Source organism: Salvia splendens, chromosome 17 (assembly GCF_004379255.2).
Source record: "Salvia splendens isolate huo1 chromosome 17, SspV2, whole genome shotgun sequence".
Classification (NCBI taxonomy): Eukaryota; Viridiplantae; Streptophyta; class Magnoliopsida; order Lamiales; family Lamiaceae; genus Salvia; species Salvia splendens.
The window spans coordinates 26,545,521-26,573,324 of NC_056048.1; the positions used below are offsets into that span (position 1 = coordinate 26,545,521).

The window sequence follows — 27,804 nt, forward strand, 5'->3', positions numbered from 1 at the left end:
ACATGCCCAAAATGTCTTTCTTAAAAATTATGCGACCTATGAGTTTCAAATATAATAATAATAACAATAATAATAATAGTTTTACGAGACGGACCAAAATGACAATAGAGAATTATTTTTAGGGGACTATGGAGTATATAACATGCTTATGATAGAAATAGAACAAAAATCCACTTGCTAGGTCATATTTATGTAGAAGTGTAGCAATTAATTTTTCTTTTTCATCAAACACTTAAAATAGACATAGAATAGAACAAAATCTACTTGATTGGTATCCTAATTCCTAACACGAATATCTCGAAACTACTATTATTTTGAGATAATTAATCTTAATTAGAACTAAAAAGACCTATTCAAAATGTGAGACAGGATAGCTAGGTTTTAACCTTCCTTAATTTTATGAATCGTGAATTGTAATTCCATATCCAAAATTTAACAACTCATCTGCATCAATGGCCGGGAAGGGGGAAGGTCGGGCGATCGGGATCGATTTGGGCACGACGTATTCGTGTGTGGCTGCATGGCACCACAACCGCATCGAGATCATACCCAACGAGCAGGGCAACCGCACCACACCCTCTTACGTCGCTTTCACCGACAACGAGCGTCTCATCGGAGACGCCGCCAATGCTCATACTAACACCGTTTTCGGTCAGTAACCTAACTATTATACTCGAATAAAATCTACCGAAATGAAGGAAGGAAAAATTATGATGGAGATAGTGACTTTTTATTATTACTGATGCTTCTCAAATGCAAAGAGGCTGATTGGCCGTAAATTCAATGATCCAATGGTTCAGAGTGACATGAAACTCTGGCCATTCATGGTCATTTCTGGTGCTGCTGATAAGCCTATGATCGTGGTAACCTACAAAGGAGAGGAGAAACAGTTTTCACCTGAGGAGATCTCTTCAATGCTCCTATCTAAGATGAAGGATGTCGCTGAGTCCTATCTTGGATCACCTGTCAAGAATGCTGTCGTGACCGTGCCTGCTTATTTCAACGACTCTCAGCGTCAGGCCACCAAGTCCGCTGGAACCATTGCCTGCCTCAATGTTGTGAGGATGATCAACGAGCCTACTGCTGCAGCCATCGCATACGGTCTAGATAAAGGTGGTGATGTGGCTAAGAATGTGCTTATTTTCGACCTTGGTGGTGGCACGTTCGATGTGTCTGTGGCCACGATTGAGGCGGGGATCATTGATGTGAAGGCTATTGCCGGTGACACTCATCTTGGAGGGCAAGACTTTGACAGTAGGATGGTGAATCATTTGGTGAAAGAGTTTGAAAGGAAGAATGGTAGGGATATTAGTATGAATCCGAGAGCTATTAGGAGATTGAGGAGTGCTTGTGAAAGGGCTAAGAGAGTCCTTTCCTCCACTTCCCAAACTAATATTGAGATTGAATCTTTGTTCGAGGGGATTGATCTGTTTTCGAGTATCACTCGTGCTAAATTTAATGAGCTCAACATGGATTTGTTCAACAAGTGTATGGAAGTGGTTGAGAAATGCTTGAGTGATGCAAAGATGAAGCGGAGGGGTGTGGATGAGGTGGTGCTGGTGGGCGGGTCGAGTAGGATTCCAATGGTGCAAGAGCTGTTGAAGGAGATGTTCAATGGGAAGGAGGCGTGCAAGAGCATTAATCCAGACGAAGCCGTGGCGTATGGTGCTGCTGTGTTGGGTGCAGAATGTGGTGGTTCGGATGTTACTCCTTTGTCTCTTGGTATTGAATGCAATGGAGATGTGATGAGTGTAATTATTCCGAGGAACACACCTATCCCAACAAGGTTGGAGACAACTTATCGAACGATGGAGGACTGATGATTTGGCGAATTTTTGATGGGAATAAATGCAAGTAATAAATGAAGATCACAACACTGAAAATTACGTGGTTCGATTTACTGAGGTAAATCTACGTCCACGGGAAGAATAGAGGGCAAATTTGTATTGCTTGATCTAGCTTACAGATTACAATACTGATTTGCTATATGAGATTCAGGATCTAGAGAACTTAACCCTGGTCTATCTGATCTAAGTTCTATTTATACATTCGAACTAAGATCGTGGTTTGCAGCCCTGGTAGGGGGGTTGATAACTGCTTAATACCACTAAATAGATCGTGGGTGTAATGGAGGTCGTGGAGATCCTGCATGGGTCCACTATCTCCTTGTTCGGTCGAATACTGAGACCGAACTGCTGAACTTTGCCGATCAGCTTTTGCCGATCTGAGAGTTGAGCTCGATTGGTCGGCTTTTACCGAGCTATAGGCTGTGACCGAACTCTTTGGTTGTGCCGAACTGATACTCTTTCTTGGGTTTTGGGCTGATGGGCCGTCACTGCTATTGGGCTCGCAATTATTGTTTAGTTGTTTAGTTCGTATCCCATCACCACCCCCCCCGAAAAGCGAAGTGAATCACTTCGGCATTTTGGATAAGTGTAAGGGGGAGGCTGACGTCAGGGGACGTGCTCTGCACGTGTCTGCATTAAATGTGACAGCAAATCCGGCCAGAGAATCCAGAAAAAGTGGGATTTGAAACGGTGCGACGAATTTGAAAAATATTTCCTTTCTTCATCATTGGAACACTTTTGCGATTATTTCTTCTGCATTCTCTCTCTTTTTCGTAAAATTTTCTTCCGCTTCTTCAAGAATTTCTTCAGAGACTTTCGACCATCAAAGAGTAAGAATCATGTCTTCTTCTTCTGAAACTGTTTCTGAATCAGGTAGTGGTAGGAAGGGGGGTAAGGGATCTTTTGGCCGGAAAAAGTCCGGGGAGAAGACGGTAGAATATTTTCACAGCATTTTGAGTAAGGATACTGTGATATCCTTACACAGAAAATATTTTCTTCCTGGGGGGTTAGTGGTGATTCCCGACGACACTCATAGGGCTAACTCACCGCCGGAGGGTTATGCCACCGTTTACGAAGCCTGCTTAGAATGCGGGCTTCGTTTCCCTCTTCCCCCCGCCTTTGTAGAGCTTCTTGATTTTTTCCAACTTCCTTTAGGTCAGGTGACTCCAAATTCTTGGAGGCACTTATCGGCCTTTGCTGCCGAGCTGCGTAGACTAGAAAAGGATCTGTCTCTGAGGGCAATCCTTAATTTCTTTCAGTTTAAGAGAAAGGGATCCTGGTTTTACTTGATCCCTTTACAGCCCTTTAGAGCCTTCTGTAAAACCAAATGGCCGATGTGGAAAAATCGCTTCTTTTTTTACAATAGGACAGCGGCTCCGGACTTTTCCTGGAGAGGGCCGAAGTCCGTAATTCCTCATCCTCGGGTAGAACCGTTGGACGAGCTCGAGGGCGGGCTCAATAAGATTCCCATGATTAGGAAACAGTATTTGGAATCTGAGCTCGTCAAGGGTGACTTCGTGTTCGACTCCTCGTCTTCGGACGAAGAGACTGAGGGTGAGGATTTCTTTTTTATGCTTTTACTGCTTTAGCGGCGAAAACTAACTTTGTTTTCTTGCTTTTTGGCAGTGAACATGCTAAGCAGGCTTGGTCGCAAATCCTCCGAATCAAAGGAGCCGGAGAAACAGAAAACCACCAGCTCGGCGTCTGATGCCGAGAAGAATCCGAAGAGGCAGAAGACCTCTTCGAGTCAGTCTTCGGATCCAAAAAAGCCGGGATCGACCTCGGCAAGGGGGAAGGCGAAGACTCAGAAACCCCCGAAAGCGCCAGAGAGAGACATTGTCCAGGGGGGTTATGGATCAGGAGTGGTTACGGCCACTTCGGAACATATCTCTGAGCCCTTTTTATGGCCAAAGGACTTTGTAGAGGTGAATTTTCTTCTTGATTTTCTGGCTTTGCTTCTTTCCTATATTTTTTTGTGGCCCCTCTGTTGACTTTTCCTTTTTCCATTTTCAGAGGAACAATATGCTCTGCAAACTCGTCACAGTTGAACTCTCTAAAGCGTCCAGCGATTATGATGAGATGCAGAGGAATTTGAATGCTGCTCGTCACCAGGCCGAACAGGCTCGGGCAGACTTTGAGAGGGCAAGGGCCGCTATGATCTCGGCTCAGGATGAAGCCCAGCGTGCCAAAGACCAGCTCATCATCCAGAGAGAGCGGTCGAAACAGAGGGAGGGCGGCTGCCGTGGTTGCTCAGGGGGAGGCTCTCCGTGTTTACACGGAGAAACTCTTTTTGAGCAATCAATTTTCGGCCCTTATCGGTGATCTGCTGAAATTGATGACCGATAATGCTGAGCAGGAACCCGAAGTCGTCTTGCCGCTGTATGGCCGAGAGATTGCAGCGCGTCTCCAGAGTCTGCCGCTCCTTGAGGAGCTTGCGTCTTCATCGGTCCTGCTTTCTGCTGAACGAGTCCGTAATTGCCGTGCTGACCGTGACGAGAACATGGAGGCCATCTTTGCCTCCTTGGGGCCTGTTTCACCCGCTTCAATTTTCAAAGAAGAGGGTGAGCAGGAAAATGAGGCCGGCAAGGAGACCGAGCAGAAGGATCAGCAGACCGGCGACGGGCACGCCGAGCAAGAGGTGCAGCAGATCGGCGATGGGGGCGCCGAGCAGGAGGGAGGGAGGAGGGAGGCCGAGGCTGAGACCGAGGTCGACAAGGAGAAAGAAGCTGAAACCCACAGGGAAGCCGGAGACGAAACTGGCGAAGTATGATTTCGTCTCCCTTCTCTTAGTTTAGTTTCTTTCTTTCTATTTGTAAAATGGCATTGAAGCCCTCCTTGTGTAAATTTTTTCTTGTGAATGAAAAAAATTCTTCTTTCTACACTCGTGTCTTCCTTATAGCTCTTCTTAATCTCTTTTACTCCTATTGTGGTTTACTGCCTGCTCGGTAAACTGAAATGCCGAACTGACATAGCTGCTTCGTATTCTTAACTCTAAGGAGCTGGAGGTACTTCACTGGAAGCGGCTATACTCTTTGGCTTTAAATGAAGCTGAGAAAAAAGCTATAGATGACCAGATGAAGTATGATGAACTCTTGGCTCGTTTAGTGGAGCTGGAGTCCAACAATAAGGACTTAGAGTCCATAAAGAAAGATCTGGAGGCCGAGCTGAATACTGTCATGGCTGAGAGGACTGCATATGAAGATTTCATCTGCGGGCGCGGGGGAATGACTATATCTGAAGTTCAGAATCAAGTTGATGAACAGTGGGAGAAGCTTCATGTACTCCAGAAGAACAATGTGCTGGAGAGCTCGGCTTGCCAACAAGTTGTGAAATCATTGCGGCGCTTGGCTTCTCTGTACGACATCATTCTTTCCCGGCGTCCCTCAATCGAGAGATTCCTTAGCCGTTTCCCGCTAACAGATGCTCACACTCCAACTCAAACCTCTAATCCACTTACTCAAATTTCTACTCCAAATCAGCAACGGACTCAGGAGCAACCGGAAACGTCAAGACAAGAACGCCCTGAAGTTCGTAGAGGAGTTGTGAATATGAGTGAGCAAGATCAGCGAATGCTTCGTGAAGAGACTCTTCGCCGCCGAGGTGCTAGAACTTCCCGGACTCAGGGAAGAGGCGGTAGGTCGATCAGAGCATCTCGCCCACCTACTTATTCTTCATCTGCTCGGAACGCCCGAACTCAGCATCATGAGGATTTTTCGGATAGGTGGCTCAACTTTAGCAATCGTAGACAGTAGAATAGTCCTTTGTAATAGTGTAACGCATTCTCGTAGGGCAGCGGAATTGTATGCCCAACAAGACTTAGTAAATGAAATTTTTCATTTCGCTTCTATCACTGCGTATTTACAGTTCAGCGATTTTTTATTTCATTTATTGTACTCGTCCTCGGTCTTATGAAGTAAACTCTTCTTTGACCGGACTTAGTTAGTGTCCTTATTTGGCGAGTTTTATCGCTTGGATTGGACTTTCCCTAGTTAACCGGAGTGGTTTTCGGCTTATTGCAGTTCGTTCAGACGAATTGCTTGTTTCTTAAGCTGAATTGTGGAATCTTGTATCTTCCTTAGAAGCTTGGACTCACAATTGTCTTTAATACATGATCTAAAAAAAGGGGATCAGCCTTTAAGGAACAATATACCTCAGTAACATTTATAAGAGACAAAACGCACATAGAGAGACAAATAAAAAGGACGAAAAAGATTTTAACCTTTTAAAAAACGACAAGTATAAAGAACAATAAAAATATGAAAGCACATAACCCTAGGACCGAACTAGACACAAGACTGACCGGACCTTGTCTCTTACAAATAGAACTTCTTGAGGTTGGAAATATGCCATGTTCGGGGTACTTGTTCTCCTGACATGTGGGTTAATTTATAAGACCCTTTTCCCAGGACTTCTGACACCCGATACGGACCTTCCCATGTGGGTTCAAGTTTGCCCAGCTTTTCTGCTCGGCTTACTTCATTGTTTCTCAATACGAGATCTCCCACTTGAAACTGCAGCTTTTTCACCCTTTGGTTATAATACCGGGTTACTTGCTCCTTGTACTTGGCTTCTTTTATGAAGGCCAATTCTCTTCTTTCTTCGGCAAGATCTAGTTCGGCTCTCAGTCCGTCGTCATTCAGTTCTGTTGAGAAATTAAGGGTTCGGGGGCTGGGTATGCCGATCTCAACCGGAATTACGGCTTCAGTGCCGTACACTAGACTGTACGGAGTTTCACCGTTGGAGGTTTTTGGTGTAGTTCGGTAAGACCATAGGACTTGAGGAAGATTTTCTACCCATTGTCCTTTGGCTTGTTCTAACCGAGTTTTTAATCCTTTCACCAAAGTACGGTTTGTTACTTCCGTTTGTCCGTTTGCTTGTGGGTGAGAGACTGAAGTGAACCGCTGTTGAATATTCAACTCTTGGCACCAATTCTTGAATGTTTTGTCAGTAAACTGAGTCCCATTATCTGAAATGAGGATATGGGGTATGCCAAATCGGCAAACTATGTTCTTCCAGACAAAATCTAATGTCTTTGAGCTTGTTATCGTAGCTAATGGTTCAGCCTCCACCCACTTTGTGAAGTAATCCACGGCAACGATCAAGAATTTCATTTGCCGGGGAGCTTGTGGTAGTGGTCCTACTATGTCTATGCCCCATTGCATAAAAGGCCAAGGGCTTTGCATAGCACATAGATCAGTCTGCGGCGTCCTTGGGATATTTGCATGGATTTGGCATTTCGTACATTTCTTAACTAGCTGTACTGCTTCTTGTACCAAAGTTGGCCAATAATATCCCCATCTCAGAACTTTTTTAGCTAATGCTCTAGCTCCGATGTGGCTACCGCAAGATCCTTCATGAACTTCTCTAAGGATGTAATCCGTCTCTTCTGGTCCTACACATCGCAATAACGGTTGAAGGTAGGACTTTCTATATAGGACTCCTTCATGAAGTTCATACCGACGTGCTCGGCATGTGATTTTCCTTGCTTCTCTCTTATCCTCGGGAAGTTGTCCTTGATCTAGATACTTTAATATTGGCGTCATCCAGTTTGGTGAACTGGTTACTGAGTGTACTTCAGCTTCATCAATGCTTCTGTGCGGTAATTCCTCCACCTTTGAGCTCGGATATGAGACCAACTTACTTAAAGTATCTGCTCGGCTATTTCCCGCTCTGGGAATGCGGACTATCCGAAAATAAGAGAAATTTCGGCTAATACTTTGCGCTTTGTCCAAGTATTTTTTCATCCTTTCACCACGGGCTTCACTTGTACCCAGCATGTGATTCACTATGACTTGTGAATCACAATGAATTTTGAGAGATTTGACAAGTAGACGTTGCGCTAACTGAAGTCCGGCAAGAAGGGCTTCGTATTCGGCTTCGTTATTAGTGGTTGGGAATAAGAACCGAAGTGAATAAGTTACTTCGTGTCCGTCGGGAGCGATAAGTAGAATACCAGCTCCACTTCCTGTCTTATTCGAAGCTCCATCTACGAATCCAATCCAATAGTCCGACGGCTCTACTTCGGGTTTCTGGGGCTGTGTTAGTTCATCATTGGTAGGATTTTTCTGTTCGGCAATAATAGGGATTGCCTGATCGAACTTTGCCTCTACAAGAAAATCTGCCAAGGCTTGTCCCTTGATGGCTTTCCGAGGTAGATATTCTATTGAATGTTCTCCCAACTCTATGGCCCACTTGGCAATTCTGCCTGATGCTTCTGGCTTAGTCAAAACTTGCCGAAGTGGAAGATCGGTTAAGACGCATACTTTGTGAGCATAGAAATATGGCCGCAGTCTCCTTGCTGCATTTACTAATGCCAGAGCAATTTTTTCCAGAGGTTGATACCTTGTTTCGGGACCTCTTAATGCTCGGCTTGTAAAGTAGATAGGACGCTGTTTTAGGCCTTCTTCTCGTACAAGCACCGCGCTAATGGTTTGATCTGATGCTGCTAAATATAAGAATATCACTTCGGCATCTGTTGGAGCAGAGAGAGTAGGAAGTTCGGTTAAATAACTTTTGAGTTCGTCAAAAGCCTTTTTCTGTTCGGCTCCCCACTCAAACTTTGGTGCCTTCTTCAAAACATTGAAGAACGGCATTTGCTTTTCGGCTGCTTGGGAAAGGAATCTATTCAGTGCGGCTAGACATCCAGTTAGCCTTTGCACATCATGTATGGACTTCGGCATTGCCATGTTCTGAACAACTTGAACCTTTAGGGGATTTGCCTTGAGTCCTTCCTTTGAAACCCAACAACCCAGAAATTTTCCCGAATCTACCAAAAAGGTACATTTTTGGGGATTGAGTTTGAGGTTGGCTTTTTTGAGCACGTCGAGAGTGGATTTGAGATTGTTTTCGTACTCCGAAGTGCTTCTGCTTTTAACAACTATGTCGTCAACATATACTTCAACCTCTTTTCCGATCAGGTGCCGAAATAGCTTATCTACCATCCTTTGATATGTGGCTCCGGCATTCTTTAAACCAAATGGCATCTTTTTATAAGCAAAAATACCGAAGTCAGTAATGAAAGCCGTTTTTGAAGCATCATTCTCATCCATTAAAACTTGGTGGTATCCTTTATACAAATCAAGAAAACAGAAAATTTCGAAGCCTATCAGAGCTTCTACTTTTTTATCTATGTTGGGAAGGGGGTAGCAATCTTTAGGACAGTGCTTATTTAGATCCGTAAAATCTATGCACATCCGCCATCCTCCTTCTTTTTTCTTGATCATCACAGGATTGGCCACCCAAGAAGGATATTTTACTTCAAATAATACATCCGCTTTCAGTAATTGGCGGACTTCGTCATGGATGACTTGATTTCTTTCTGCCGCAAAGAGTCTTTGCTTCTGTTTTATAGGCCGGACTGAAGGATCAATATTTAACCGATGTGTAATTACCTCGGGAGACACTCCAGTCATGTCCAACGGAGACCACGCAAAGACATCTTTGTACTCTTTGAGGAGCTGGATGGTCTTTTCCCGGAGTAGAGGTGTTCCCGCGAAACCGATCTTGACCGTTCTGGATGGATCATCTTCGTATAACTGAACTTTCATCGAGTTCGGCTCCGGTGTGACTTCGTTCATTTCGCCTGCCTCTGACTCCGGCTGCTGTGATTGCTATGCTTGATGGTGCCGATCTGATTGTTCGGCACTTTTAAGCGCAATCTGCAAACATTCTTTTGCTCTCTTTTGATCACCTCGGATGACTGCTATCCCTCCTTTAGTGGGGATCTTGATTGTGAGGTGATAAGTAGAGCAAATGGCTCGAACTGTGTTGAGCCAGTCTCTTCCCAGTATAATGTTATACGGGGATCGAGCTTTTACCACAAAAAACTCGATCACCGTACTGGAGCTAGTAGGCGCTCTTCCTACCGTAATCGGAAGGCTGATAATACCTTCAGGGCGGGTGTCCTCCTGGGCGAAACTTTTCAGAGGAAGTGGGGCCGGACTGAGCCGAGCTGGATCCACTTCCAGTTTATCAAAACATTCTTTAAAAAGAATGCTAACCGACACTCCTGTATCCACAAACACTCTGTGGATCAGTTTGTTTGCCACTCCAGCTTGAATGACAATAGCGTCTTGATGAGGAGAAATGGCCGGGACGGGATCTGCATCTGAAAATGTAATTACTTCCTCCTTCTTCAGCCTTTTATGTGTTGGCTCATCTCGATTGAAGCCTCTGCGCTCTGATTTTAGAGACGATTTAGTCTTCCCGGCTGGGAGAGCGTCAATAGTCTGGATTACTCCATCATATTGCGGCTCGTCATCGTCTTCGGGATCCTGTTGCCTTTTAGGATCCTGAGGAGCGCAGTTCGCACTTCTCTGTTTCTTATTCTTTTTCGGCGGCTTGCTTTGGTATTTTTTTAACGTCCCTGCTTTCATAAGAACATCAACATCTGCTGCCAAATTTCGGCACTCCTCGGTATCGTGACCGTGGTCTTGATGGAAGGAGCAATATTTATCCTGACTTCGGCGCGTGGCCGATTTCGTCATCGGCTTTGGTTTTTCGAACATATCAGAATGCAGTTCGAAAATTTCCGCTCTCGACTTGTTCAATGGTACGAACTGAGCGGGTGGTTTCTCAGGATTGAGACGTGGTCCCAATCTGTCTTGTACCGGTGCCCTTTGAATTCTTTCAAAAGGAGTTCGGCGAGGATGTCCCTGATCGCTATGATCGGGCTTCCTCTTGTCTCCTCTGGAAGAGCTGTCTAAAGACCGTTTTCGACGGTCTGCCTCATCAGCACGAGAAAACTGGTCCGCAATGTCTCACATCTCTTGAGCTGTTTGCGGACTGCATTCAACGAGCTTTCTGTAGAGAGCTCCTGGCAGAATTCCATTTTGGAATGCCGAAATGACAAGTAGATCATTGAGATCATCTACTTGTAGGCATTCCTTGTGGAATCTGGTCATGAAGTCGCTAATCTTTTCATCGCGACCTTGACGTATGGAAAGCAGCTGAGCCGAAGTGATTCGGGTTTCAGCTTTCTGGAAGAACCTCCTATGAAAAGCATCCATTAGATCTCTGTAAGATCTAATGCTGCCTTGAGGGAGGCTATCAAACCACCTTCTTGCGTTCCCGATGAGCAGCTCGGGAAACAGCTTACACATATGAACCTCATTGAGACCTTGGTTCGCCATATTATACTGATAGCGTCCCAGGAAATCATGAGGATCCACTAACCCGTCATAAGTCACTGACGGAGTTCGGTAATTCTGTGGCAACGGAGTTCTGGTGATATCATCCGAAAATGGAGTCTTCAGCGCTCCATACATAGCGAATCCGACATCTCTACGGTATGGTGGAGATGGAGTTCTCCTGTGATTTCGGTAACAAGGAGGAGAAGGAACATATCGGTGGTGAGGATTCTTTCTCCTGGAAGATACGACACTACTGCGGTAGTGACTTTCATGTCTGGAGGGGGAGGGAGAATCCGCCGTTTTCTTCTCCGGCTTCTGGCTCTTTTGCAGGAATGTTAAGAACTCATCCTGCTTCTCAGCCAAGAACAACTTGACAGCCTCATTCAAATCGAGCTGCTGGGGAGGCTCGGTGCGATGACTTTTTGAGTGGTTTGTTCTTTCACCGTGAGAACTGGAGGCAGATTTCTCCCGAGGCTGTTTTCCAGACCTACGGGCTGGACTAGCTTCCTCACGTTCATCACGGACGGAAGTATGGGTATTATGTGATCTGGTACGCATTTTTTGGTGGAAGAGGATCAAAAACTCGCTTTTATCACAGTTTTTGGTTTTCTGTGTTCCCACAGACGGCGCCAGTGATGATTTGGCGAATTTTTGATGGGAATAAATGCAAGTAATAAATGAAGATCACAACACTGAAAATTACGTGGTTCGATTTACTGAGGTAAATCTACGTCCACGGGAAGAATAGAGGGCAAATTTGTATTGCTTGATCTAGCTTACAGATTACAATACTGATTTGCTATATGAGATTCAGGATCTAGAGAACTTAACCCTGGTCTATCTGATCTAAGTTCTATTTATACATTCGAACTAAGATCGTGGTTTGCAGCCCTGGTAGGGGGGTTGATAACTGCTTAATACCACTAAATAGATCGTGGGTGTAATGGAGGTCGTGAAGATCCTGCATGGGTCCACTATCTCCTTGTTCGGTCGAATACTGAGACCGAACTGCTGAACTTTGCCGATCAGCTTTTGCCGATCTGAGAGTTGAGCTCGATTGGTCGGCTTTTACCGAGCTATAGGCTGTGACCGAACTCTTTGGTTGTGCCGAACTGATACTCTTTCTTGGGTTTTGGGCTGATGGGCCGTCACTGCTATTGGGCTCGCAATTATTGTTTAGTTGTTTAGTTCGTATCCCATCAAGGACAATCAGACCAATGTGTGGTTTTCCGTGTACGAGGGCGAAAGAAGCAAAGCAACAGACAACAATCTGGTAGATGAAATCAGTCTCCCAGACATACCAGGAGAGCCCAGAGGTGTTGGTACATTCAAAGTGTGCTTCGACATTGATGAGAATGGTATCTTGAATGTGTCAGCAGAGCACATAGGGAGTGGAGTGAAGAACAACATCAGCATCACCAACTACATGGGCAAGGGCAGGCTGTCCAAGAAACAAATAGAGAAGATGATTCGCGATGCAAACAAGTGCAAGAGGGAGGACGAAGAGTATATGAACAAGTCTGATTATAGGAAAGCTTTGATGGAGTACGCATACGACATGAGGAACTATGAGAGATGTGTACCAGGTATGATGGAAGCGGCCGACAAGAAGAAGATAGACAAGGCTTTCGTGTTCACTATGATGTGGTTGGAGTTGCACAAAGCCGAGGAGGTAGATGATGCTGAGCCTTTCATTAACAAGATGGAGGAGCTTAAGAGGTTTTACAATCCCATCGTTGCCAAGACGCACCAAAGTCCCAGTATTAAGATGTGGTTTAGTATTGAATGCAAGGCTTTGCTTCGTTGGATAGTGAATAAATACACGGCTTTGCTTCGTTGGATAATACATAACTTGTAGAGAATTTACTCAAATCATGATAACTACATTTGTTTGTTTTGAAATTATTAAGATTTAAATGCAATAATGCTGTGTTAACTGATACACCTGTGCCTGTCTTCTTCAGTGTAAATTGTTACAACTACTCAACTAGGCATTTGAGATAGAGCAAGAATGCTTGATTAATGGACCAACTCCTAAGTAATATACTTAACAACTATTTTTATAACAAAAATAAGAACATTAAAAATTCCAGAAACAAACCTTGAACTAATTCAGATAAGGGACAGCAGGTAAATGAGCAAAAGACACTGCTATTAAGATCCTCCATCTTAACAGAATTTGAGTTTGCAACATACATTCAGTGCTGCTTCATACTAGTCTAACAGAATTCAAGTTTGCAACATACAAAATCAAAAGTTGCAACATACAGAAACAGAACCAAAGTTGAGGCATACAGAAACAGAATCAAAGTTGCAACATACAGAAACCGAACCAAAGTTGCAACATACAGTTCAGTGCTTCTTATTTGGTTTGTTTTTAACAAAATCTATGAGCTTCGATTGATGGAGCATTTGATATATGAACTGCATCGCCCGCTCTACGACTTGGGCACTCTTCTTCACTTCATATAGATCTTTAAGCATGACTTGCACATATGAGTCAAGGAATTGGGTCAAGATCAATGCGCACATGACAGAGAAAGCATTCCTCAGCACTTCATTAAAAATTTTCATCTCTTTAATAGACTGAGAATCAGGCGCATATGCAGCCACTAGATTTGGCAACAAAACGGTAAGACCAATCACGAAGATATAGATGAAAGCTCTAACAAAGTAACACCTTTTGATTTCAAACTGCAAGTTTCCAAGTAAGGTAGAATATCTTGCTTTTGGTAACTGAAAATATGTAGTATCCATCCCCCAAAGCCTTCCCCTAGTTTTCATAAGTTGATTTCCCTTTTCTAAAATGGAGAGGGCAGTGATGGTAATATCATCCAACTCCACCCACAATTTCTTGAACTTGCCATCACAGTTAGAGTAAATTGTAGCATTCTTACGATGATTAATGCGATTAATCCCATCCTCAATTAAAGGGATGACATCAGTTTTAGTGAGTACTTCCTTTTGTGAGTCTGCATGTTGTTCTCCATATTTAACGCTATGCTCCAAACACTGTAAAACGGTCTTCTTTGCTTCCGAGTGTGTAAATAAAAAAATAAAAGTGAAAGTTTTTAATTGAGAAATAGAATAATTGGTCAACAATTATGCATAAAAGTTTTTAATTTCATCATAGAGCAATTTAACATGCCTCGTTTCTATAATAAATAAAAGTAAATAGTAGTAAAAATCATATTCAATACACAAGAAATAAAGAAATTCCACGAAACAAATAGTATTTAGAATTTCATGATACTACTACTAATTCTTAAATCATTTTTATTAGTACTTCAATAGCGACTAACTTACCCAAGCTGACAAAGGCAAAAGATCTTGAGTGGAGACGAATCTTGACGGTGTCGGAAACGGAAGTAGAAGACAGAGACAACGGCGAAGACGGAGGCGGTCGACCTCTGTTTAAACAGTGATAGTGGGTGACAGTGCGCAAGCACAAACCGAACCGGACCTCCGGTTAACCGTCGGTTCGGAACCACCGGTTCACAAACCGGAATCGGAATCGATGCGGCGGTTCAGAACCGGCAGACGGTTCGGCGATTCCACAAATGGGAGGACACTTCCCTGGACAAGCCACTTTTTTTCGTCCTCAGCCACTTCTGATTTGTCCACAGCCACAAAAAAGGTTTCCACAACAATAGTTGACACTTTTTTGGCCACATTTCACTTTATTTTATTTTTTATATATTTTAATTCAATGAATATTAAAATTAAATGACTATACATAATTAGAAAAAAAATGGCTAATTAAATAAATTAAAATTGAAGAATCATCCTCGTCGGCTTCCCCTTGTACCTCTTGAATCAGAGAATTTCACGCGTCATTCACAAATCATTTACTCCCTCCGTCCCCTAATAGGAGTCGTTGTTTGACCGGGTACGAGTTTTAAGAAATGTAAAGAAAAGTTGGTTGAAAAAGTTAGTGGAATGTGAGACCCACTTTTTATATTGATTTTATAATAAAATGTGAGTGGAGTGAGTTAGTGGAATGTGGGACCTACTACCATTTATGGTAAAAATGAAGAGTGACTCTTAATGGGGGACGCCCCAAAAAGGAAATTAGCGACTCTTATTCGGGGACGCAGGGAGTATTTTTTAATAGCAATGGAATCCACAAATTTTAGAGAGACAAAATATAAATAAAGAGTTGGAATGGTGTGAAAATAATGAGGGGAATGAGGTGTATTTATAGGAAATTAAAATAAATTTTAAAAAAAGAAAAAAAAGAGATTTGTCCACCGCTGCGTGCATCGCCGGGCCGCTCGCCACCCCGCCGCGTCCTCGCCGTCTACTCGGCGATGGCCATTCCGCCCCGTCCCATCCGTCTACGCCGGGGCGGACGTTTCCTCCACTATGGATCGCCGCGGCTGCGGCGACTCCGGGGCGGCCGGCGCACTGCCCCTATTGTGGATATCCTCGGGGGCCGTCCCAGCGGACGTCCGCCATTAGGCAGCAAGGAGGCGGACGCGGACGTGCGTTGCGGACACCGGAGTTTCGCGGCATTCCGGGGACGTCTGCCATTGCAGTGCCACGACGGACATCCCGGCGGACGTCCCGATTTTTAATTTTTTTTTTATTTTAAAAAACTCTATATATACGGCTCGTTGAACTTCATTTCATTCGCACCACTTGTTTTTACAAGTTTCTCTCTCTCTCTCTACGTTTCTTTTATATATCCAAAATGGCTAGTGGTAGTGGTAGTGGTACGGGTGGTATTGGTGCGGGTGTTGATGACGTACGCCGGCGAATTAAAGAATAGTTGCGGGTCGTTACGTCCAGGGAGATAAATCGCGCGATACAAGCAGCCTTGCAGCAGCAGCAGCAGCCGGCGGTACCTCGACCCATCCATCGTCGAACTATAGTACCCCGGGACCACATCGCTGCACACCGTCGATTGTTGAGGACTACTTCGCTCCGGAGCTGCGGTTTGGGGAGAACATGTTCCGGCAACGTTTTAGGATGCATCGTCCGCTATTTCTGCCTATCGTGGGTGCTTTAGAGCGTCGATACGAGTATTTCAGGATGAGGGAAGATGCGGTTGGTAAACCCGGCCACACGCTCATACAGAAGTGCACTGCCACAATCAGGCAGCTGACATACTGGGGTGCGACCGACATGTTCGATGAGTACCTCCACATCGGCGAGACGACTGCCCGTAAATGTCTGAAGTATTTTTGTGAGGGCGTTAGGGAGATATTCGGGGATAGTTATCTTCGGAAGCCTACCCCCGAAGATTGCTAGGCTCTGATGGATATGCACGGGAGTCAGCACGGGTTTCTGAGAATGTTGGGCAGCATAGATTGTGTGCATTGGGAGTGGAAGAACTGCCCCACCGCCTGGAAAGGGGTGTTCACTACCGGTTTCAAGGGAAAGAATCCCACGATGATCCTTGAAGCGGTAGCTGACTACCGGCTGTGGATTTGACATGCGTATTTTGGAGTAGCCGGGTCGAACAACGACATCAACGTCCTCCAGTCGTCGCCCCTTTTCAACGACCAGTGCATGGGCGTTGGTCCGGCCGTCAGTTTCGTGGCCAACGACAACCAGCACAATATGGGCTATTATTTGGCGGATGTGATATACCTACCCTATGTGGCCCATCTTTGTGAAGACGATCAGATGCGCAACAAACGAAAAGAAGATCTATTTTGTGGGTCGTCAGGAGGCAGCGCGCAAGGATGTGGAGCAGGCATTTGGTGTACTCCAGGCTCGATGGGCGGCAGTGAAGGGTCCATCACGGCTGTGGTATATTGACATCATCACTGATATCATGTACGCATGTATTATCATACACAACATGATTGTCGAAGATGAAGGTCCAGCACTGACTGATTGGGCCAATGATGATGTTGATGCTGTCGGTCCAAGCCATGGCGTGGCCACCGCCAATGTACGTATGGGGATACCCCGTGAAGAGGCCGATCGAGTCCGTGCATTTACCGACATGCGCCAACGATAAGCCCATATTCGACTCCAGAACGATATAATTGAAGAGCTATGGACGCGGAGGGGTCTTCGTTGATATTTATAATGTAATTTGTTTAGACATTTTTTTTGTTGAAATGTACTTTTTTTTATTAATGAAATTATCAATGCACTTTCTCCGTTCGTATTCGTGTCGAAATTTTAATTCCGTAAATTGTTTAATTTGGTGAATTTGTGAATTTTTATTATTATGGATGTCCGTCGGGATGTCCTTGGGGATGTCCGTCATTGTGCAGTGGGATGTCCTTATGACGAGGCAGTGCAATGGGATGTCCTTATGACGTGGCAGGAAGTGTTTTTGGGATGTCCGTCGGGATGTCCGCCGGGACATCCGTCTGGATGCTGTTACCTGTTGTAACGATAGAGCCAGACCCAAAATTATAAAGCACCATTAGATGTATATATAAATCAATTAAAAACGAATTTCGAAAATTTTGGATATTAAATTATTATAGGTTTTGATTTTGCCGTAATTCTCTTAAAATAATTCTAGATAAAAAAATGATACCTAAATGGCTAAATATAATACTCCATCCATCCACTAATAAGTGTCTCATTTTATTTTTTTTTCGTCCGTCAACCAATAAATATCTTATTTGTTTTTTACTGCTTTTGGTAATGAATCTCACATTCTATGCATTTTATTTCACTACATTTTAATATAAAACTAATACTCACTTTGTCTCACAAAAATATACACTTTTCTAATTTTTGAAACTCATTTATTTATATTGAGGTGGAACTCATTCTCCACTAATAATATTTTAATTACTTTTTCTTTCTACATTTCTCATACTTTACCAACTGTGCATTAAAATTTTAAAGCCAACCAAAAATGCATATTTTTGTGGGACTGAAAGGGTATAAAAGTAGGACCCACCTTCTCTTAACATTCTACTCACTTTCTACTATATTTCTTAAATAAATTCAAAATAGATTCCAAATCATTTTCAATAAAGAAATAAAGAAATTCCAAATCATTTTCAATAAAGAAATTCAGTTAACCGTGAGAGAATAACATATTAAAAATCCGCGATATACATTGAGTGATAAAAAATGATTTTTTTCCGACGATATTATATGCTGTGATAAAAAAATGATTTTTTCTAGTTTGATTAACCTAGTGTGCATGTGTATATGCATATTAGCATATAGATAATATTGCTATCACTTAATGCTCAATTAAATTAAAGATGATTTATTGAATTTTCGATTTGATTTATAACCTATCAAATATACTATTGATTAAAGTTAATATTATTTTTCACTAATATTAATTTAACCATCTATCTATCTATCTATCTATCTATCTATATCTCTTATTTTATCTATTTTATGTTAAAAATCACTATAATTTATTACTAAGATTTTTTTTTGATGGAGCTAATATAATTAAAATCCATGCATTTTTTTCATATGAAAACATACACACATTTCATACGATGCAGTTATAGTGTTATGTATATAGGAGTAATAGTATAATATACTATATGTTTCATAATTTGGTGAGTGCTTGATTTATGGTTAGTGTTTGATTTATAGGAGTAAAAAATATTTCAACAACTTACATATTTGGATAGCAGTCCTAGTGTTTTTAATGGCGGGGCCCACTTGATACGTGTTTCATTTTATTGCTCCCTCTGGACTGGAGCAAACACACAAAATACATACACTACTTTAGATATTGCACTCGACCACCGTGTACATAATAATATTTTTATAAGAGTGAACCTCATTTTGATCCCTTAATTAAGGATTGATATCAATTCAGCAGTCCTAAAATGTTAAAAATATCAATAGATGTCATTTAAATTTAAATTAATATGGTTTAAACTCTTTTTTCATTTTTTATAATTTTTTTTGCCCAACAATACACTCAAGTCCATAAAAATTATTTTAGTTAATCTGTCTCTCCAAGTTAATTGCCTAATAGTATATCTTTCCCTGGCTTGAGGGTATTTGTGGGGAAAAATGAAAAAGTAGTTAAATCAAAGGAAATGGCATCTAATAATATTTTTAAAGTTTTAGTACCTGGTATATTGATACCATTCCATAATTAAAGAATAAAAAAAAATGTTCACTCTAACTTAATTGATATATCAAAGATTATGTGATTAAAAGGATAGGAAAATTATACGCTTCAATCTCGAATACCATATAAGAGAAATAAAGGATATTGAGAATTATTTTTGGTAGAATGTTTTGATTAATGGTATGGCAAAATTTAGGTGTTAGAAGAAATATATGGTAGAATACGTTATAACATTTCCTAATGGGCAGTTCAATAATACTATTATAAGACAAAATATGATAAGTCATTTTAGGCCACCCTTCAGTGTTGAACTTAGGCCACCCTTTAGTGTTGAACTGAGAGAATGATAATGCCTTCACGTCGGCTTCGCTGCGGCCACTATCAACAGTGCGTATATTGTTCTCGTATATGCATGCAAGTCTCCGGTGCCGGGGGAATCACTATCTACACCGTGCATATTACCTGAAAATTATATAGAGTGAAAAATGGATAGAGTGTGAAATTGGGGGTGAAAATGAAGTGGGTAGGAGTATTTATTAAAAACAAACGAAAATAAAAAAAATAAAAATTTGAAGTGTCCACCGCCGCGGCTCCCCGCCTATGCAATAGCTCGCCGTGGCCACCGCTGCGGCCCTCCTCACCAGCCGCGGGCAAGCCGACTAGTCGGGCATCTCATATCCGCTGCCCACAGCCGTTTTTCAAGTGGCCATCACTATAGGGAGGCGCGGCGCCGCCGAGCCGCCGCGGGGTCGGCGACCGCCGTGTCCTCCCTATTGTGGTTACTCTTAATTAAGGATTTATATTAATCTAGTAGTACTGAAATGTTAAAAATATTAACAGAGGTCATTTAACTTTAAATTAATATGGTTTGAACTCTTTTTACATTTTTTATAATTTTTTTTCTCGAAAATGCACTCAAGCCCATAATGATTATTTCAATCAATCTATATCTCTAAGTTAACTGCCTAAGATATTGTTCACTTGCTTGAGGGTATTTTTAGAAAAAAATGAAAAAATATTTCAAATGATATTAAATTAAAGTTAAATGGCCTCTAATAATATTTTTAAAGTTTCAGTAACTAGTATATTGATATCAATCCATAATTGAATAACAAAAAAATGTCCACATAAATCAATGATTATATGATTAAAAGGAAGGGAAAGATCGTACGCTTCAATCTGTAATACCATATGAGAACAATAAAGGATATTAAGAATTATTTTTGGTAGAGTGTTGGTCATGTTTTGATTAATGGTCTTGCGAAAATTAGGTGATTGAAGAAGTAGATGGCAGAATAACTTAGAGCATCCGCAATGGGCGGACGATGGCGCGCATCGTCCGCACCCATTGCGGGTGTGCGCCATAGGGCGCGGATCGTCAGCCCCATTGTGGAGGTCGCGGACGATGGCACGCGGTCCCGGTAGAGCTCCCGACCCAGACGGCCACCGCGTTTGAGTCGTTAGCAACATCGTCGATGGCAAGGACGATGTTGCAGACGCACAGGGCCCTCAAGAAGTGTACCGACCCCGACGAAGCCGAATATCTCCGGGCGTTACTCGTTGAGCTGTGTCGGAAGTTGGGAATTGGTCCGACTTAGTTTTTTTTTTATTAGTTCAATGATGTAATTTTTTTTTATTAAAACTTCGCCGTTTGTTATTTAGACTGTTTTTTATTTACTCGTTACTTGTTATTTGAAAACAGTTAAATTAATTAAACAAAACAATAAAATGATGATGTGGCGCGCCATAGGGCGCACGTTAGGGCGCCTCACTGCAGGTGGGGAGGTAGGAGGATAAAACTGCTGACGTGGCGCGCCATAGGGCGCGCCTTAGGGCGCCCCATTGCTAATGCTCTTAGAACCTTCCTTAAGGGGCAATTTGATTGAAAATATAAAGAAAATAAAATACAATAAAAATAAATATTTTTTAGGTTGAAAAATTATGTATCCATCAAATTGTCTCTGATATGATAGTATAGTAGTTATCATATTAGGAAAATCGGCAACAATTTATAATCTTACGAGTGTGATCCTTCTCTAGGTGATAATACAAGGTCATATGAGTTCAAATTGAAAAAACAAAAAATTTACTACTATGTAAATGAAAATGAGAGATGGTTTGATCCATATAAAAAGAAAAGAACTGGAAAGAAATACGGTAAGTAGTATATACTGTATATACAGTACTATTGATATGTTCAAATATTTTTCTGTTGCGACTGATAGGTGACAGCCATCCACTAGGAGGCATGTGTTAATTGAATTTCTAATTTGAAAAATATATTTTGTTACAGAATGTGTGTACCGTAATTTAGATATTAAAATTTTAAATGGAAAATTATAATGAAACGGATATATATAGGGAACAAATTGGTTTAATATTTCAGATGGATATCAAACAAGCCAAGCCACCTTCGTTTTGAGATTGGGCAATGCCAGTTTTCCATTTCTAAAAAATCCATGAAATGAATTCAGTCAAGAAATGGTGTACATATACTAATCTCAAACAATTGAAATCTACGTGTGAACACAAAGGTGATTTGGGGAATTGATTCGAAGACACAATGAGTAGATTTAGCCCAATTCTTAGCATTTCTTGAAAGGTGAACACAAAGAATTTCACTAGTATTTCAAATGAATATATAACAAACAAGCCAAATGTTTTAGGAGAAACTATTTATGCAAAACGTGAACCAAATGAATACTCCTAATAATATCCAAATATTAGGTACTTCATCGGTTTTTAAAAAGTATGGAGTACTAATTTTTTATTAGTCCATTTTCTGAAAAGTATGAATTTTCTAATTTTAGAGTAGTTAAATAATACATTAGTCATACATATCATTTTATTTACAATTTATAATATTACATTAAACTATTAATGACGTGGAGCCCACCTTCTGCTAACACTACTTGTTTATCTCTCTTTTACTTTATCAATTATACATAAAACTCATGTCAAATCAAATGTTCATATTTTTTAAGAATACCAGTTAAAAAGAATCTAAAATAAATTATCAAGATTCAAAATCCAAATAAAATTATATACTAGTACTACTAGTAATTTAAGTAATGGGCTCTCTATTTGTGAAATAAATACTAATATTTTGAGCCCAATTATAATAAATACAATATTTCGAAGCCCAAAAGATTTTCTTTCTTCTCTACAATTTGTAGCGCCAGTTTTGCCTCCCAGATTCTCCCAATTTCTTCATTTTTAAGTCTTGATAGTTCCTGCAAATTTCTCCCTCAATTGATTCCAATTTATCGGAAACAACAGTTCTGCAAATCAATCCAAATATTGGGCCAACAAGTTTTGGTCAGCAGCAGAGACCAAGCCATTCCAATTCCTACCAAGTTTCAAGAGGTATAATCCCCATCCCAAGTTCATTGCATCAATTCACAATCAGTTGCTGGTCCAATTAATCGAACAATTCGAATTAAAGAACTGAAATTATTTAAGAAAACGAAAATTCGAGGTGAAGGTGGTCGGAGAGAGAGAGAGAGAGAGATTTGAGGGAGGTTATGGAGACGTCACCCCCTTTTGATTCATCAATGTATCTCAATTTGAATATGAATTGGAAGCAGAGCGTTTGAATCCGGTGCTTATTGTGCTTTAGAAATCCCTAATTCTAGAAGAAATGCTTCGAGCCCTAAGAAATTACAGCACGAATTCGCGCCGAGCCTTGGATCTACGGAAACTCAGGCCTATGATCCTGAACCGAATTGAGCACCGCGCCCGCGACTATCCCGTCAAACCTATACTTCCGGTGGCGCGTGAAGTCCTCCGCGCCAGAACCGCCCTCTACAGTGGAGTCTCAACGCTCATCCGCCACATACCGGTTTGGGCTTGCAAGTAATTGCACCAATCTCCCCCATTTTTTTTTATATTTATTCAATTTTAATTTCATAATCGAGATTGGCTTTGTATGTGAAATTGAATTGAATTGGTTGTTTAAGATACAAATTATCATGTGTGTCCATTCTAAAAAAAATTCAGGATTTGTTCATATGCAAAACCTTTTTTTGTTCTATCTTGTGGTGAATTGGGATAAATGTGGTGTATATGTCTTCCTAATAGAATTGCCCCTCATTGTTGTTGATTCACTTTGTGTGATGAGCATGGATTTATCGAAATAACATCGGCTTATTCACGACATACTTTAATTAATGGATCGAACAACCTTGGACTTATAATTACATGTTGCCATCAAGTTTCTTGAAACTTCACTTGCAGATGTAGTGATGCCTAGTTTGTGTTATTTGCATGAATCTATGTCTAGTTTTGAATAAATTTGAATAAACTTCATTTTTATGTTAAAATTTTTTCTTGTGACAGATACTGCCCAGAAGTTTATATAGGTGAAGGAGGTCATTTGATTCAAACTTGCCACGGCTACAGGCGCCATGGTAAGAAAAAGGTCCATGAATGGGTAAATGGGAGCGTAGATGACGTTATAGTCCCAGTGGAATGTTTTCACTTGCAGAAAATGTTTCAGAACATAATCAAACATCAAGAAAGATTTGATCATCAACGCGTTCCTGCAGTCGTGGAGCTCTGCCTGCAGGCAGGGGTCGATTCCAATGATCCAAGCGTTGTGATTACTGCATTCGACAATGCAGATGACCATAGGTCGTTATCGGAGGATGATTTGAGATTGATAGGTCGACAAACTCTGGACGCGTGGGAGAAGCTTCGATCTGGAGTTCACAAGTTGTTGTTTGTCTACCCAGCAAGAGTCTGCAAACACTGTTGTGAAGTCCATGTAGGGCCATCGGGGCACAAGGCTCGGACATGTGGAGTGTTCAAGTACGAGAGCTGGCACGGGACTCATTTCTGGAAGAAGGCGGGGGTGGACGACATGGTTCCTCCTAAAAGAGTCTGGCACAGGCGCCGCCAGGATCCACCTATACTCGTTGACAAAGGACGCAATTATTATGGCCACGCGCCTGCTGTTGTGGATCTGTGCAGTAAGGCCGGTGCACTTGTCCCATCTACATACTTTACCATGATGAAAATAGATGGCTTGACTGCTCCTGTTTGAATTGAATCGTCTTGGCTTGTGAAGATGCAAGCAAGAATGACTTCTCGTCTCCCGAATTGTCCCCTTTTCTCGATCTCGTTGGACCTGTAATGTGTTGCCGGATGTGCCACGCCATTCCCTCAGCGTAGGGCGACGAATCGGAGCCTCTCTGAGAGAGGACGGTGTTGAGGAATTGTTGGGTGAATTGAGACATTTTGTTAGGGATTGAGAGGTGGGAATTTGGAAGAGAAGACTGCCGCTTTTCTATTTTTGAAAGAGAAGATTTCATTTTCGCTGAAATAATATGGTCGGAAATAGTAGTACTGATTTTGAAATCCAATTAATTAATTGATTTAAAATTTTAAATCGATAAACATATGAGTAATAGTTAATGTCATGATTTTGATTGAAAAATAACTGTGATTCATAACTTTAAAAATTTGTTTACCAAGTTACTAACTGATATTGATATTACAATACAGTAGGCCAAACATAATGTAATGATATTAATCATATTAGACATATTACTCTATCACAAGGCATAAATTTGCCAGATAGATAAGTTCATATTGCATGCACATGCAGTGTCATTTTTTCCACATTTAAACTCATTTCATTTATATTCGATGTAGCACATTTGAGGTTAACGAATTTCTTCAAAACATAATTAGGCTTGACCTAAACTCAATAATTTCGTGCGGATTCGTGTCGGATTATCGTGTCGTGTCGAAAATTGTCAGCCCCAGTTTACATAGTTAAGTAAATAACAAAGTGATTATATATGGAGTAATAAGCAAACAAGTAAGAAAATGCAAGAGATAGGCAGAGGTAAGAACCAAAGTGTATTAATACACATTCCACAATAACACAATAAGAGTTCAAATTCATTGAATTCACCAAACGGTACACAATTGAAGATAGGCAAAACAAAAAGAGAAAGATGGAGAAAGAACAGAATTTGTATAAACAGCAGTAGCTAGAGCATTGTTGATGATGAGGAAGAGAAGCTGTCTGCAGCAAGAAAATGGAAAACTAAAGGCCTAGAAAGCTCCCCTCTCAATAGCATCCTTGTTAGCATCTCCAAGAGCTGCATCCTTCAAATATTTGTCTGCCAACTGCACTCTCTTCACGTTGTCCTGCTCCGCCACCAGCATGTTTCCGTACCCGAGCAGCTTCTCCAGCGTCATCTTCGGCTGCTCGAACACCGGTGGCCCGTCCCTTGAGTTCACCAGCTTCAACCCGATGTTCTCGATCCCCACACCGCTCACCCATTCCCTGACCAGGTCGTCGTACACCCGAGCCCTAAGTGCACCGAAAAAGTCTGCATGTTTGACCGAATTAGTACAACCAGTGGCGAATCCAGAACATAATTCTGATACTATATACTAGTTGTGATACGAAAAATGGAAAAAATCTACGTACCGATGGACTGGCCGGGGAAGGTGTCGACGAGCTTGGTGACGGCCTCGTCTGGGACTCCGTCGGTACGGAAGATACCCTTGCAGACACCAATACGGTCCTCACGGGTCGGGGCCCAGTAGAACTTCTCCATACGCCCGTCACGGATGAGGGGGGCGTACAGGGTGGAGAAGTCGTTACCCGTGACGATGATCGGGACCCGGGGGTTCTCCTGCTTGTTGTACATACCCGGGAGCTGCACGTTGGTCGGGTTATCCGCGATGTTCATGAGCGTGGCGTTCACCATCTGGTTGTTGACGGTGTACTGGGTGGTGCCACCCATACGCCCTGCACCGGCGTCAAGATCGTTAATGAAGAGGCAGCACATCTTCCCCTTCTTGATGATGTCGGCGGCCTCCCTGTACCGCTGCCTGATCAGCTTCGCCGGCTCTCCTGCGTTCCCGCTCTCGAGCTCTCCGGCACTCATCATAATCGGGTTGATCCCCATCTTACGGAAGACGAGCTCGCACTGGAAGGATTTCCCCTGCCCCTTCCCTCCCCATATACCCAAAATCAACGGAATCTGCACGAAATAAAAAATATAATAAGGCCTTTTAAGGAGTGAATGACTAATAGAACCATATGTCAATAAGACAAAAAAAAAACAACCAACAATACCTTAATGTTGGGGAGTGTCATGAAGTTCTTGGAGAGATGGACGACGAGCTTGTCCATGAAGGCGGGGGCGATGTAGAACCCGTCGAGCTTGTTGTCGAGGTTGTACTCGCGGAGGCCCTGGCTCAGGTACTCGTACGAGCTAAGGACGGGGTCGTGGGTTCCCATCCCAGACGGGGCCTGGAAAAGGGGGTCCACCATGCCCTTGCCCCTCGTGATGTCCTGCTGGTCGTCGGAGACGTCCTCGATCAGCCCCTTCCACCTGTCTCCGTCTGTCTGCTTCACCTCTGCCACCACTTTGAAGCTCGGCTTCTGGGCGTTGCTAGATTTCGCGCCGCTAGCCTTCTTCAGGCTCGTGCCCAGGAACGAGGACGTCGGCACCGCGCCTCCTCCGTTGGATCCATTCAAGTTCAACTGCAACATTCATTACATCACGTTACATTTCATTTCATTTCATTTTTATTGATACTTATACTAATATGAACAAAGATAGAGTAGAATAATACTACATACCGGTACGCGGTTGACGGCTCCGATGGTCGACACGGCGGCGGCCATTGTGCGATTAAGCTGCAGAGGGCGGTGGTGGTGATTCAGTGGCTGTGCAACACTTGAGATAGGATAGGACTGAGTTGTTATATATAGTAGGAATACACAAACTTCATACCACATTGGATTGGCCTATCACAACTAATTAGCCACACAATGAAGATTGCTTACATGACACGTGGCGGCTGGAGATTGAATGGGGGTTGGAGTTGAAATTGAGGTTAATATTTTTGCTTTGCTCTTCTCCACTTAAATTGGGTCATCTTTTAGTTACCACACATGCAGCACTATGTACAACACAAGCTAAGATCAAGTTTTTTCTTTTCTTTTTTCCTTTATTGCTATTTTCAAGAATTACAAAGTTATCCTGTTATTATATGGTTTAGAATTGTGAAAAGTATATTTGTTTTGTCTTTATTTTGGTGCCTGCAGTGTTGGGTCTGCTGCATTATTGAGGTTTTATCTTCTTTTCTTTTCTTTTCTTTTTTTTGTTTGTGAAATAACTATAAGAAAATTATTATGTCTATGATGCTTCAGTATATTGTGGCGATGGATAGAGACTCTGGAGAATTACAACCTTACATTTCTCTCATTGGTTTTGGAGTTTTTGTTTATTGAATAGTGATTAAGGCTTATTTGTTTCATATTCATAATAATTACGCAATTTGATGTACATCATTTTTTATTCTTGAGAAGATAAAGATGAGCTCATGTCAACCATTGAGAGAACTTCAAACTAATTTTTATTTCACTACAATGAATGCAAGTTTGAGAGCAAAAATAAAAGTTTGAATCGTATGATAAATTAGTTGGGGATATCTAGTCTAGTGACATTGTTCTCATTTTTCAATACTCAGTAAACCAAGACAAGAAAATGTAGACAATTAATTTAAGTAGGTAGAACTAAAAAAACTTGACTTAGAACTGTTATATTATGCCACAGTACTCTTAATAAATTAAAAATGAATAGGCAACAAAATTTTTGTTGGTGGAACAAATTTTTATGGTTTCTTCTCTTATAATACTTGACTTTATTTCACCTATATTTATCAATCATCTAGGATGATGGCGTTCAGTTTGATGAACTAGACAAGATTGATTTTATGAATCGGTTGGGCAGATAGTGCTCACTACTAAATTTTTGAACAATGT

The 27,804-nt window shown here is 41.9% G+C and overlaps 3 protein-coding genes across 3 annotated transcripts; 2 read left to right on the top strand and 1 right to left on the bottom strand.

The window, feature by feature from the left end:
- Positions 1 to 452: 452 nt before the first annotated feature.
- LOC121774548 (heat shock 70 kDa protein 18-like) lies at positions 453 to 12,836 on the top strand. The gene is made up of 4 exons (XM_042171400.1): positions 453 to 651; positions 754 to 1,786; positions 5,471 to 5,480; positions 12,159 to 12,836. Exons 1-4 carry the CDS (start codon positions 453 to 455, stop codon positions 12,834 to 12,836), a joined length of 1,920 nt encoding a protein of 639 aa, XP_042027334.1.
- Positions 12,837 to 22,240: 9,404 nt separating this feature from the next.
- On the top strand, positions 22,241 to 24,330 carry LOC121773392 (APO protein 4, mitochondrial-like). Its single transcript, XM_042170244.1, has 2 exons — positions 22,241 to 22,862; positions 23,346 to 24,330. Exons 1-2 carry the CDS (start codon positions 22,648 to 22,650, stop codon positions 24,049 to 24,051), a joined length of 921 nt encoding a protein of 306 aa, XP_042026178.1. The 5' UTR covers positions 22,241 to 22,647; the 3' UTR covers positions 24,052 to 24,330.
- A 563-nt stretch (positions 24,331 to 24,893) lies between these two features.
- LOC121773796 (ribulose bisphosphate carboxylase/oxygenase activase 1, chloroplastic-like) lies at positions 24,894 to 26,770 on the bottom strand. The gene is made up of 4 exons (XM_042170712.1): positions 26,617 to 26,770; positions 26,107 to 26,517; positions 25,453 to 26,011; positions 24,894 to 25,351 (listed from the first exon to the last, which is right to left on the bottom strand). The coding sequence occupies exons 1-4, from the start codon at positions 26,659 to 26,661 to the stop codon at positions 25,071 to 25,073; spliced, it is 1,296 nt and encodes a 431-aa protein (XP_042026646.1). The 5' UTR covers positions 26,662 to 26,770; the 3' UTR covers positions 24,894 to 25,070.
- Positions 26,771 to 27,804: the final 1,034 nt, after the last annotated feature.